This window comes from Carassius auratus, linkage group LG44F (genome assembly GCF_003368295.1).
Source record: "Carassius auratus strain Wakin linkage group LG44F, ASM336829v1, whole genome shotgun sequence".
In the NCBI taxonomy this organism is placed as follows: domain Eukaryota; kingdom Metazoa; phylum Chordata; class Actinopteri; order Cypriniformes; family Cyprinidae; genus Carassius; species Carassius auratus.
This window is the reverse complement of record NC_039298.1, coordinates 1,644,836-1,657,500: the sequence shown is the minus strand read 5'-3', so window position 1 is coordinate 1,657,500 and position 12,665 is coordinate 1,644,836. Positions and strand designations below refer to the sequence as shown.

At 36.4% G+C, this 12,665-nt stretch overlaps 1 protein-coding gene across 2 annotated transcripts in view; it reads right to left on the bottom strand.

Annotated features, from left to right (window-relative positions):
• The window catches only part of cthrc1a (collagen triple helix repeat containing 1a), a 14,466-nt gene extending 11,452 nt beyond the window's left edge, over nucleotides 1-3,014 (bottom strand). Inside the window, exons 1-2 of one of the 2 annotated variants that reach the window (XM_026240981.1) lie at nucleotides 2,711-3,014; nucleotides 981-1,199 (exon numbers count right to left, since the gene is read on the bottom strand). In XM_026240981.1, coding sequence (XP_026096766.1) covers nucleotides 981-1,199; nucleotides 2,711-2,836 — 345 coding nt within the window. In that variant the 5' untranslated portion in view covers nucleotides 2,837-3,014. The remainder of the gene's footprint in view (nucleotides 1-980; nucleotides 1,200-2,710) is intronic. The other variant, XM_026240982.1, reaches the window with a different exon arrangement.
• Nucleotides 3,015-12,665: the final 9,651 nt, after the last annotated feature.

Genomic DNA, 12,665 nt, shown 5'->3' with positions numbered 1-12,665 from the left:
AAATGGTACATTAAACAATGGTTTCACAACCTAACTGTGTTTATAATCAGGCTACAAACTAGAGTAACTCAACTTCAATACAAAATACAACTGTTCATTGTTAATTCATGTTAGTCAATAACAAAATATCGCAGATAAAACTTGTGATTTTAATCATGTATATATTGAGTTGATTTTAAAATTAACATTAAGTATTTTTCATTGTATTTTTCAATTAATGATAACAAACGACACCTTGTTGTAAAGTGTTACCAATAATTATTTATGTTAACTCTAGAAAAACGCTTTGTTTTTCGTGGATATATTTATTATTAATTTATTTTATTATCAAATATCACAGAGAGATGGAAGGAAGTTTAAAGTTTGGCTTTACATCACGTCAAAGTTTCCCAAACTGTATAATAATCTATTTATATAATAAAACACTTACTAAAAAAGATGAAAGATTTTATTTGTTTATCTGGATGTCATGTGACCATCAGAGAACTGTCTGTGAACTTAATTATTAACCCTAAACTCTCCGTAGCTACTTAGCTGATCAAAAATAAATAAAAGTTTGAGAATCCCTGCGCTTTAACAGTCACTAGCAAAGGTTTTTGGACTGTGTGTGTTCTTGCGAAGCCATCAGCCAATCAGTGTTGTTCTGATGTCATTTCCTGTAGCTCCAGAGTGATTAGTTACATGCCATTATGGCTTAAGTGATGGGTTCAAAACTTGGCAGATTTTATACTGTGTATTTATTTCCACATCTCATTGTCACTGTTTTATGTCTTGGCAAGTTAGTGGATAATTTGTATAAATTCTCATTTGTACGTTTTGGTATGATCTGCTTACGTCCCTCTGACGGTAAAGTTTAGGAGCGCCATGCTTCCTTATTTGAAAAATCATACATTTTTATTCAATTCACATTGTAGGAATGCAAATAAAACTGCTGTGAAATTAGGTTGGAATAGTTCTGTCATTACGGACATGGTACTTACGGCTATTTTGCCCAGATCAATGCCGTAGTTTAAAGAGTTCCAGGCGCACTGTTTGAAGTTGGGTTTCCAGGGATCCTCAAACCTCTCGGTCACACACTGTCCCTTCTCGCCCTTCAGTCCGTCTCTCCCAGGGATTCCTGGGGTGCCTGGGATGCCATTTATCCCCGGGTTCCCATCCCTGCCCTGCACTCCAGGTACACCCTGCACACACATCTGGTGCTAATGACAAAAACATGAAGCACAGACGCATGAGACCATTTCTTTTCAGAGATTTTGTGCCGTTAATGAGAATGAGACTGATTCACCGTGATGCACAGACCGCTCTGGGTGGGAAAGTACAATAACCCTGTTCTTTGGGACAGACACGTTTGTGCCAAAACAGCTAAAACAAAGAAAACATTGGAGGGAGAACTGGTGTAAAATCCCCTGACCACAGTCACAGTCTGTTCACCTCATTTAAGCTCTGACACAAGACAAAGAAAAGCAGTACAGAAGTTCTGACAGAAGGAACTTATGGGGTTTAATTACTGTTTATAAAAATAAAATAATATATGATGTATATATGTATATATTGTACAATATTTAAAAAAATCATCAACGAGGCATAAAAGCCACAATGAATCCAAGTGCTGTGGTTTGTTTGCATCCGCTGAAGAAAATTGTGGAAATTACAGTTCTGTGTTTACTTAGATATTACTCAATTGTGGTTGAAAAATGAAAGTCAGCCAACCAAAAGCATCTCAAAAGGCACCAATATTGGGTCAGAGATGCCAAAGAAACATACCGAGTGCAAAGGCCATCATGATCACACTTGGCCAGTGTGGAAATGAACAGAAGATGGATTATAAGATAGATGGATCTTGATTTGCATTACATTTGTTTATTTTACATTTTGTACTGTTCATTTCTATTTTATTATAATCACAAATCATTTGCATATAGCCACAGATGTGATTTGCTAGATTTTTGGATCCGTTTATGACATTTTTAAACACATAACATGTTCACATGTTTTTTCCATTAATTGAAGTAGTGTTCCGTGAAGTCTCGTGCCTTATTTTTTTATACTTAATTAAATCGACTATTGATTTTAACAACTACTTTTCGATTACGTTACATGTGTGCATCAGGTGTTGCATAGTTTAAAGTTAAAGCACGACACACACCTCTGCTAGAATCCATTTAAAAAGTTCATCTGATAATATAAAAAAGATTTGTAAAAGATTCGAACATGACTGCAAAGCCATTGTTTAGCACAGCATTAACCGAGACTGGATCTTGATATATATTTAAATCCATGAGCAAAAATAAATAAATAAATAAATAATAATAACAATTTATAAAACGTTACAATTGCCGTAACTTATTTCATTATAAACCTTTCCATTGAATCCATTATGCTGCTTACGCCCTACAATCTTTTCTTGAATCTTTCAATCAAATGTAATCAAACTAATCATAACTAAATGATGGAAAGAGAAAAAGTAACCCTCAAATCGCAGAAAAATAAATAATATGTTACTTTAACAATGGCTTTAATTTAGTAGCCTATTTTAAACAAACTAGTAGCCTACTTTCTCCTTAAAAAAACAATAATCATAAAAACACATTTTAAAAATGGTTTGAATTGTGGACATTAAAATATTATCAGCTGGTTCGATGCTGAAAGTTTGACTTGATTTTTTTTTTTTTTTTTTTTTTTTTGAAAAAGCAAAGTTTAACGTGTGTATCTTAATTACCTTGTCAGTAAGCTCCGTGTCTCTTCGCCGGGCGGTCTTTTCTCTGACTTTTTCCGTCACACAGAATGAAAAGGTTATCCAAAAGCAAATGATTAGCGGTGTCTGTTTGGAGGCCATCACTGATGAAGTGCAGCGGTTCACGGCTCCTGCTTCGATCAGCTCCTGCTTCGATCAGCTCCGGTCGACTGATAACTGTCTCCTAACAGACAGACGGTCGGAGCTCTGCTGTGTTCCTGCAGGGGGCGCTACAGTGCGTGGAACTGGAGACAGAGGTGTGCACTTCACTATCGAGGTTTTGATAAAATAAATCACAGTCATATCTGAAACGCTATTTTATACAGATATTAGTCCTCTAATCACAAACGACTGTGACTGATCCTTCCACAACAGCGATGAGAAAAGTAACAGTTACCACGTGGCAACAAACCGATTTACACCTAAACAATAAAACTGATAAACAGGGTCCAGTTCGCTTTTCTCAGATGTTTACCATACGTGCAAAAAGCATTTAGCCTACTTTTGTTTACAGTTAGTTAGTGTTTGTTTCTACACTTGGAACAAAAAGCGATTACACTCACTGTACATTTCATCTATCCTTTACACTAAAGTAAAAAAAAAAATTAAACAATAAAAACAAACAAACAGACTTCCCATATATATATATATATATATATATATATATATATATATATATATATATATATATATATATATATATATATATATATATATATATATATATATATGTTATAATGAAAGTCTGTTTGTTTGTTTTTATTGTTTAATTTTATATATATATATATATATATATATATATATATATATATATATATATATATATATATATATATATATATATATATATATATATATATATATATATATATTCATATCCTAAATTTTTCAAATATTTATGTAAACATTTAAAATAGATTTTCAAAAATATACAAAAATTACCAAAAATATATATTGGTTGAAAATATATTTACAGAAACATATTTTGAGACATATCTTATAAAAATAGGGTTTTTTGGCCTTTTTTTCTTTTTCTTTTTTTCTTTTTTAGTAGCCTCAACCATTTTGTCCTCAATGTTCTTTTTTTTTTTTACTTTCGGAATAATGTAATTTATTTTTATTTGAAATCTTTATTCTTCATTTTTTAATCTAAAGATTCAACAATTTTAAGATAAACCCCAATCTGATTCGACCTGTTTAAAAGGCCTTTGGTCTCTCAGGGTCAAAGAAAACTGAAAACATGTGTTTCTGAACAAGTAGTCTATTCATTCTGTGCGAGGCCATATGTTTCTTTTCCCTCTCTTGACCCGGAGGCACCACAGAGACAGCGCCACAGCTCAGGTATTTCCCTGTCAACATCCCCAAACCCTGCCTCCACGCCACATATGAACACACCGCCATCGGCCATATTCATGATGTTATCTGAGGACATAGCAAGCATTTGACTCCAGGACAATTCTGTCTCAATTCACTCACTTAAGATGCGGTTACATCAGCCAAATGTAACTGGTCTCTTTGTCAGGCTTTCTTTTTTTTTTTTGGCAAACTTTCGCAAAATAAGTTACATAAATATACTGTATGTACATAAATAGATAATAATAAGTACATAATTACATACACCAATAGACATTTTAAAACACAAAAACTGGCACACACACACGCACACACACAAACACATAACATAACTAAAATAAATTAAAATGTACACTGATAATATAAAATACTAATAAAAAGTAAAAAAAAAAATAATGATGATGATTAAAAAAAATTATAATCATATATATATATATATATATATATATATATATATATATATATATATATATATATATATATATATATATATATATATCTTCATGAGCAATAAAAAAGGAACCAGTAGATGGCAGCAATGCTTTGATACAAAACTGCCAAAAAAAAAAAAAAAAAAAAAGGCACATATGCACATGCACACGGCTTTTGCAAATGTCATAATTCTCAGTAAATCTCATAAAAAAACTAAAGTTAGTTGAAGCAAAGGGCAGAAAACCTGCATATTCAACATACTTCATATAGGACTTTTTTTTTTTTTTTGGCGTTAGTGGGGTTTGTTAAGAAAAGCATTGATTGTACTTGATGGATTTGAGCAACTTTCAACTTTGGTGCGTCACTCATAGAAATTTAGGAGTCGACTCTTCTGATTTGGGACAGAACAAACACTGCTCATGTTTTCTTCAGAAAACATCAAGTCTAAAGCACACCGCACATAATCTGTCAGCACACATCATGTGGTGTGTCCATGTGTCCAGATCTCTTCGGTCCACTCACTGACTCACAATAGAGTGGGAAGCTGCTTATTAAGAAAAGTAAGGCAGCCTTGTAATATTGTTCCTATGCAACCGGCAGAGAACAGACCAGATACACAGTGTGCATTTAAATCACAGTGGCCAGTTTCAGACAGCTTGTTAGTCCCATTACAAGCAAATACAGCCACGCTCACTTCAGTTTGCTTAATTCAAAGTGACTTTGTTTGTTAAATTCAAAGCACATTACGGGTAATTAAACAAGAAAAATAAGCAAAATGGCATTAGAAAGCTCCTGGTGGTCTATTGTTTTTTAATTATTGTTAATACGAACAATGCACTTAGATAGAGTTAGCTTGTTTCCAAACTCCTGCTGAGAATAAACCCTTTCTAATTATTCTGAACTTCTCTTGATTGTGTTTTCCTTGTAGGGGACCTTTGGTAAATTATTTGCTGAAAATGCCATTTTATGTTGTTAAAGGTGTCTTACTTTGTTCTGCTCTGTGCGAAAACATAGAAAACATGAGGATTCTGAATTATTATTGATAAAGTAGAGCATATGAATATGATGTTTGGCCATGCAAACATTGACATATGACTGCTATTCGGTCGCTAAAGCTGTTAAAGTGTTCTGAGCATTTTAGTGCATTGCTTTATGGTTGCTAGGTGGTAAAAATATCACCCTCTGGATCTCTTTTATAGTTTGTTCTCTAGATATGAACCCATCACATTTCTTTTTATGGACATTTTTGTGCAAGACCTGTTATATTCAGTGTTACAGGGTTGAAATTAATGTTGATGTTTGCTGTGAATGATGCAAATATCCCGTCTGAGCCCCTGAACATAGAAATGCATGTTGGTCATCAAGCGGAGCAAAGCCATTCTGTTCTGGCAGAAAATCTAATATAAGAATATGTCCTTTTCTAAATGCTGGACGGGAGATTAATATCACAAGGACAAGATCGTTAACGTTTTAACATTGCATTTGCTTTTGTTTTGAGGGCATACATAAAGTCCAGTAAATATATACACAATGCACTGCTTCACATCATCCCGATTTCCTCAGATGAAGCATGACAGCTGTCTCTGCTGCAGGTATATGTGTATAATTGGGACAAGCGATTAGTCAACAGAAGAGACAGAGGTTGCACATGAGTGTTTTGCGTAATACTTGTTTATAGATCTGCTGTTTGAATTATTACTTGCTACTTGCTACTGACTACTTTGCAAGTTTGTTAGCGTTTGTATTTTTGATTGCACTTACAAGTCATTTGAATAACCTATCCATTTCCATCTCTGGATGTGAATGCAGCAACTGACACTTTATGCTCTACTTAAGCACTTGTCTATATGATATTTGTCCTCTCTCCTCCTGGCCAGCACGGGCTGCCCCTTCTAACCCCTGGTTATCTGATGTTCTTTGTGAGCATCGGACCAAACTCAGGGCAGCAGAGAGAAAATTGTGCAAATCCAAAGATGCGTCACACCTGAGTATGTATCGGACTTTGCTTTCATCTTTCTCTGCTGAAGTCCATACTGCCAAATCTTCAACTTTAGCAGTGCCCCAGACACACATAATCTCTTCAAAACAGTGAATTCTCTCTTCTGTCCCCCTCCACCACTTCCCACCACTTCTAGAACAGCCGATGATTTTGCCACATTCTTCAAAGACAAAACCAGAACAATATCAGTAGTTAATTCTCAGCCTCACACATACAGGACCTCAAACCAACCTCACCCACCTCTAAAACTCCCATCTTCTTCTTCTGTCCCCTCACTGAGGCTGAAGTATCAAATCTTCTCCTCTCCAGCCATCCTACAACGTGCCCTCTAGACCCAATCCCCTCACACCTCCTCCAAACAATCTCTCTTACATTTTTACCCACACACACACACATCATCAACACCTTCCCCACTGCATTCAAGGAGGCTCAGGTAACCCCACTACTCAAAAAAACCTACATTAAACATTTCACTTACAGATAGCTACAGACCTGTCCCTTTCCTTCCATTCATAGTGAAAACCCTAGAAAGAGTCGTTTTAAACCAGATATCATTGTTTCTCTCACAGAACAACAAACTGGACACTAACCAGTCAGGCTTCAAGTGAGGCCATTCTACTCTCAGTCTGGGAAGCCCTGCAGAATGAAAAAGCTTATTCCAAATCATCAGTTCTTATTCTGCTGGATCTATCTGCTGCTTTTGACACTGTCAATCATCAGATCCTTCTGCCTTCCCTGTCATCACTGGGCATCACAGGGATTCACCTTCACTGGTTTGAATCCTATCTCACTGGTAGGTCTTTCAGGGTGGCTCGGGGGTGGGAGGTATCTAAAGCACATCAACTTGTCACTGGGGTTCCTCAGGGATCAGTTCTTGGACCCCTCCTCTTTTCCATATAATTGACATCACTGTGTCCCATCAAACAGGCACATGGCTTCTCCTACCATTGCTATGCTGATGACACACAGCTCTATCTTTCATTTCATCCAGATGATCCAACGGTAGCTGCACGGATCTCAAGCTGCCAGGCGGACATCTCAGCATGGATGAAATAATATCACCTACAGCTCAACCTGGCAAAGACTGAGCTTCTTGTCTTCCCTGCCAATCCAACTCTACAGTTTGGATTTTTGTGCATGCTGCATAACATCTTGTCCAGGCCCTTTTCATTTCTTGGCTGGACTACTGCAATGCTTTTCTGTCTGGACTTCCATCAAGCACAATCAAACCTCCACAAATGATTCAGAATGTGGTGGCACGATTGGTCTTCAACAAGTCCAAAAGTGTTACACCTCTCTTTATCTCCTTGCACTGGCTACCGGTTGCAAGTTCAAGACATTGATGTTTGCATATAGAACAGCCACAAGCTCAGCACCTGCCTTCTTCCACTCACTATTACGGATCTACATCCCCTCCAGAAGTCTGAGATCCGCTAGTGAGCGACGCCTCGTGGTACCATCACAGAAAGGCTCAAAATCAATTTCCAGAACATTCTCGTTCACCATTCCTGGCTGGTGGAATGATCTTCCAACCCCTATCCAGAATGCTGAATCCCTGGCAATTTTCCAGCGACAGCTGAAAACTCATCTCTTTCCAAGCTAAATGAAATAGCTCTGTTTGCCTGTCGAAGACCATATAAAAATGCCTTGAATTTAACAACACTGTTATTGATTGCTGTCTGATGATCCTTCATATTTTGTCACTTTTCCAAATCATCCAAAAAGGAGTGCCATCAGAGTCCAAACAGCTGATAAAAACATCACATTAATCCACAAGTAATACACACCACTCCAGTCCATTAATTAACATCTTGTGAAATGAAAAGCTGCATATTTATAAGAAACAACACATCATAAAGGTATTTTAATTTCTAAAATACTGGTCCATAATGCATAGTAACATTTACTCCAGTGATAAAATCCATCTCCTGTAGTCCTCTCACATCCAAATCCACCCACATATTTGTTAAGAGCTGTTTTGCACTGTTTTCGCTTGTAAACATTGCTTGATCTATGCAGAATTCTCTCTTGATTCAGAAGACTTTTTAACTGGAAAAAGCAATATTATGGCTTATGGACTTTAATTTGAACTTAGAAACATATTAATGATTTGTTTCCTACAGACATGCATCTTTTCACTTCACAAGACATTAACCGATGGACTGGAGTGGTGTGAATTACTTGTGGATTATTGTGATGTTTTCATCAGCTGTTTGGATTCTCATTCTGACGGCGCCCATTCACTGCAGAGGATTCACTAGTGAGCAAGTGATGAAATGCTACATTTCTACAAATCTGATGCAGAAACAAACTACGTGTTAGAATAAAATTGTATCTATCAAATTGTCATTTTTGGGTGAACTATTCATTGAATTGAATTTAATTTAATTTAATTTAATTTATTTTCTGTTGATCACATTTTCTGAGATTTAGTGTTTTTCTCTATTGAGTTGGATTGTGTCCAAAAGAAACCTATACAACTATGTTCATCTTTTGGTTTACTTGGCAAGTCACGGATATTTTTCTCATGAGTAGCTTTGGAGTCATTCCAGACTGATTGACAGGGCATTGACAAAACTTCAGAATTCAGCAGTGGAAAAGGCAAGTTGTTTGAATAGAACCTTCTAAAACTTTTCCAAATCTGCTGCATTTGAACTTTTGCGTTTGTTACTCTGCAGAGGCATTCCCGCCCCCGACCTGTGCTTGTTGAGCAATAATCAGATCAGATGATGATTGTTTTAGATCAGAGAGTGTGTCAGCTTGACACATACCCTGCATATTATACTAATTGTACAAATTATACAAGTTATACAAGACTGCACAAGCTGCTACGTAAGGGGTTTATGATGACTTGCTTTAATTAGACAACCACTGTCAGCATTATGTAGCAGCTTAATTTTCAAAGCACATGGCATTTTTTTATGATAAACTTTTTTTTCTGGTTTATTTGGCTGTAGCTGATTATTGCATTGCTGATATTCAGTACATCTGTTAAGATCTTTAGCCCATAGTTTTAAACACTCAAGACATACATTACTACCTGAACTTCACAACTGTTTGCTGCCGCCCATTCTTCTCCATTATTATTTTTTGCATAAAGTAAAGCATTTCCCAAATTTTTGGGCCCCAATGAAAAGTGACTTCTGTGTAAATTGTGCATCTCTATTGACAACAGATGATGGACCTTTGTGCACATAAGAAATTGTGCTAATTGAACCACGGTTCAATAAATGTAATATTTTGAGTAACTTACATTTTAGACATTTTTTCTGCAATAGAAAGTACTAATATAAAAGCCAATGTTTCTTTGTGTGCCACAAGCAATGCATAAGAAAAGTGAATATTAACACGTGTGTATGATGCATGACAATTTAATGAGCCGTTTAACTGCTATAGTTCAGTGCATCATTGGAGAAATTTAACTAGAGGTAGCAGCTGTTTCTCAAAACCTTATTAACTTTTCTCACATCTGTCATTCAAAATGTTTTGGTTTAAGAATATAGAACTGCTGTAAATGGAATGGTTGAAATGAAATGAAAATGAAAATTCAGACCCAACAAGAGTTTGTTTCTTCATGGGAACAGATTTAGAGAAATGTAGTACTTGCTCAACAATGCATCCTCTGCAGTCAATGGGTGCCGTCAGAATGAAAGTCCAAACAGCTGATAGAAACATCACAAGTAATCCTCTAGAGCCCATCCACGCTCTTCAAAAATAGGCCTTTCATTCTCTTGATAAACTAAAGTTTACTATACTGTTTGTGAATGTTTGTAAGTTTGGGAAAGAATGAATTGTTCAGCTGTTGATAACGATGGAACTTGCGATCATAGTTTGCTAACTAAGCTTTTAGGAAACACACTCCAGAGTGATCCCAAGGTCCATATCAAACAAATCCACACCGCCCCACTCACACACTCTGGTAAAGCAGTGTGTGACTAACAGAACAAAGACTTCATTTGCTGAAAATCTGCTGCTCTATAGTACAGTTTCACTTTTATATTCTATGTTAGAAAGAAAATGTGATTTTGTTCTTTTATGTGTAGATGTTATTGGATATTTAGACATTCATCTGTTGAATGAAGCATGTCTGTGATACACTGGACTCAGATAATGCAATTCATTATGCAACAAGTTCTTGTTTTGTGTTTTAAATGCCCTATATAGTACATGCATTACCATATTTTTTGCACTTTTTCATTTCTCTGTCATTATTGATAGCTGTTTTTTATCAGACATATTCCCTTGATATACTCTATTTTCCTCTTTGTTTGCTCATTTAAAATTGGGTCTTGAACATACTATGTGGTTGCATAGCACCTTGTTTTTAGCTACTAAAAAGCACACTGCCTGATTTTGCAACCATGATATTACCATCAAAGACAAATGACTTTAATCATACAGCAAAATAAGCTGTTTTGGATTCCTACTATGATATGCTTCCCATCCATCAATTAATTTACTTTACAATGATTCTCAGATAAACTATAACCATGTCAAAGACTGCTGCTTCAACGCCTGTCACTGAAAAACTAACATTATTATCACTGAGTACCAGAAAACTGATTACATTTTGATAACATAATATTAGCAGCATATGCACATTTCAGTCAGACGCCACTCTGGCAGCTGTGAGGCCTGATTACAAGATTAATTTGGTTTCTTTTTGAAGATTATTAAATCAGCATGTGCTTATAGCTTAACTGATGGATTGGCAATTATGGTTAATACAAAACAGACCAATCAGAACACAGTTTGCTTATTCTATATCTAGACTGTAACCTTTCCAGTTCAATAGATACTCAAGTTGTCCACCACGGCGTCGGGAGTCCAAGATCTCGCAAACCTCGTAGGCAGCACCATCGTCCAGGATGAGTGGAAGGGGGGCTTCGCTACGGCTACACCAGGCCCTGTGGAGAGGGAGACAGAAGGATGGTGAGGTTTGAGGGGTGACACATGAAATGTGGGGTGGATACGATACTCAGGAGGGAGTTGTAGCTTGTAGGTGACCGGGTTGATCTGCTCTGTGATGGTGAACGGGCCAATGAATCTGGGACTCAGTTTGCGGCACGGTAGACGCAGGCGGATGTCTCTGGTTAACAGCCAGACCTTCTGTCCTGGTTGGTATGCTGGAGTTTCGGAGTGAAGGTCGGCTGTCATCCTGCGTCTACGTAGGGCCCGTTGTAGCTAATAGTGGGCCGAGTCCCAGACCCTCTGGCTCTCTCTGAACCAGTAATCGATGGATGGTACGTCTGAGGGTTCTCCTGACCAGGGAAAGAGCAGGGGCTGATAGCCGAGCACGCACTGGAATGGAGTGAGTCTGGTGGAAGGTTGAACTCGGCCCACCCCAGGAACTGGTTCCAAGAGTCATGGGGGCCATGACAACTATGTTGGTAACAACAAAACTTGCAATCATAGTTTGCTAAAAATGCTTTTGGGAAACGCACACCTGATCTCATGAGAAAACATTTTTTTTAAAGTTGCTAGTTTTGCATGAACTCCTATTTCTTTGAAAATATACAAATCTGACAAACAACAATAGTAAAGAACAGGAAATATATGTTCATACAAATGAACTATGTGCACTGGACAAAAATACCTGCTGTACGACAAAAATTTATGTTTTTTTATTGATATTAATGTGTCAATGAAGAAACTTTAACATCAATGGAACCTTTACATTCTATAAAAGATTCTTCAGAATATGCATCTGTTCACACAAAGAAAACAATGGTCCCTTTAAGAACTGATAACTGAAATGTTCTTTGGAAAACCAAAATCAATCAATCAATCAAACAAACCCTTTTCGGAACCTTTATTTTTAAGAGTGAACCTGTGTGGAAACCCTCACTGACAAGAAAATGTAACCATTTTGTCAGTTGTCAGTTTCATGTGAATACGTATGATTTGATTTGAATAAGAAAAATGTATGATTTTTAGAAGAAAAAGTAAGCATGAGGTCTTCAGTGGAGCACATCATACGGAAATGCACAAATAAAAATAAAATAAATTCACATGAATTCGTCACCAGTTTCCCAAAACATGAAAAGTTACAAACTGTGTTAGTGTGAACTTGATTCAGCAGGCTTACAAAGCTTATATAAGAAAGTAAGAGGAAGCAATCTTTTCCAAGCGGTGTAAGATATCCTA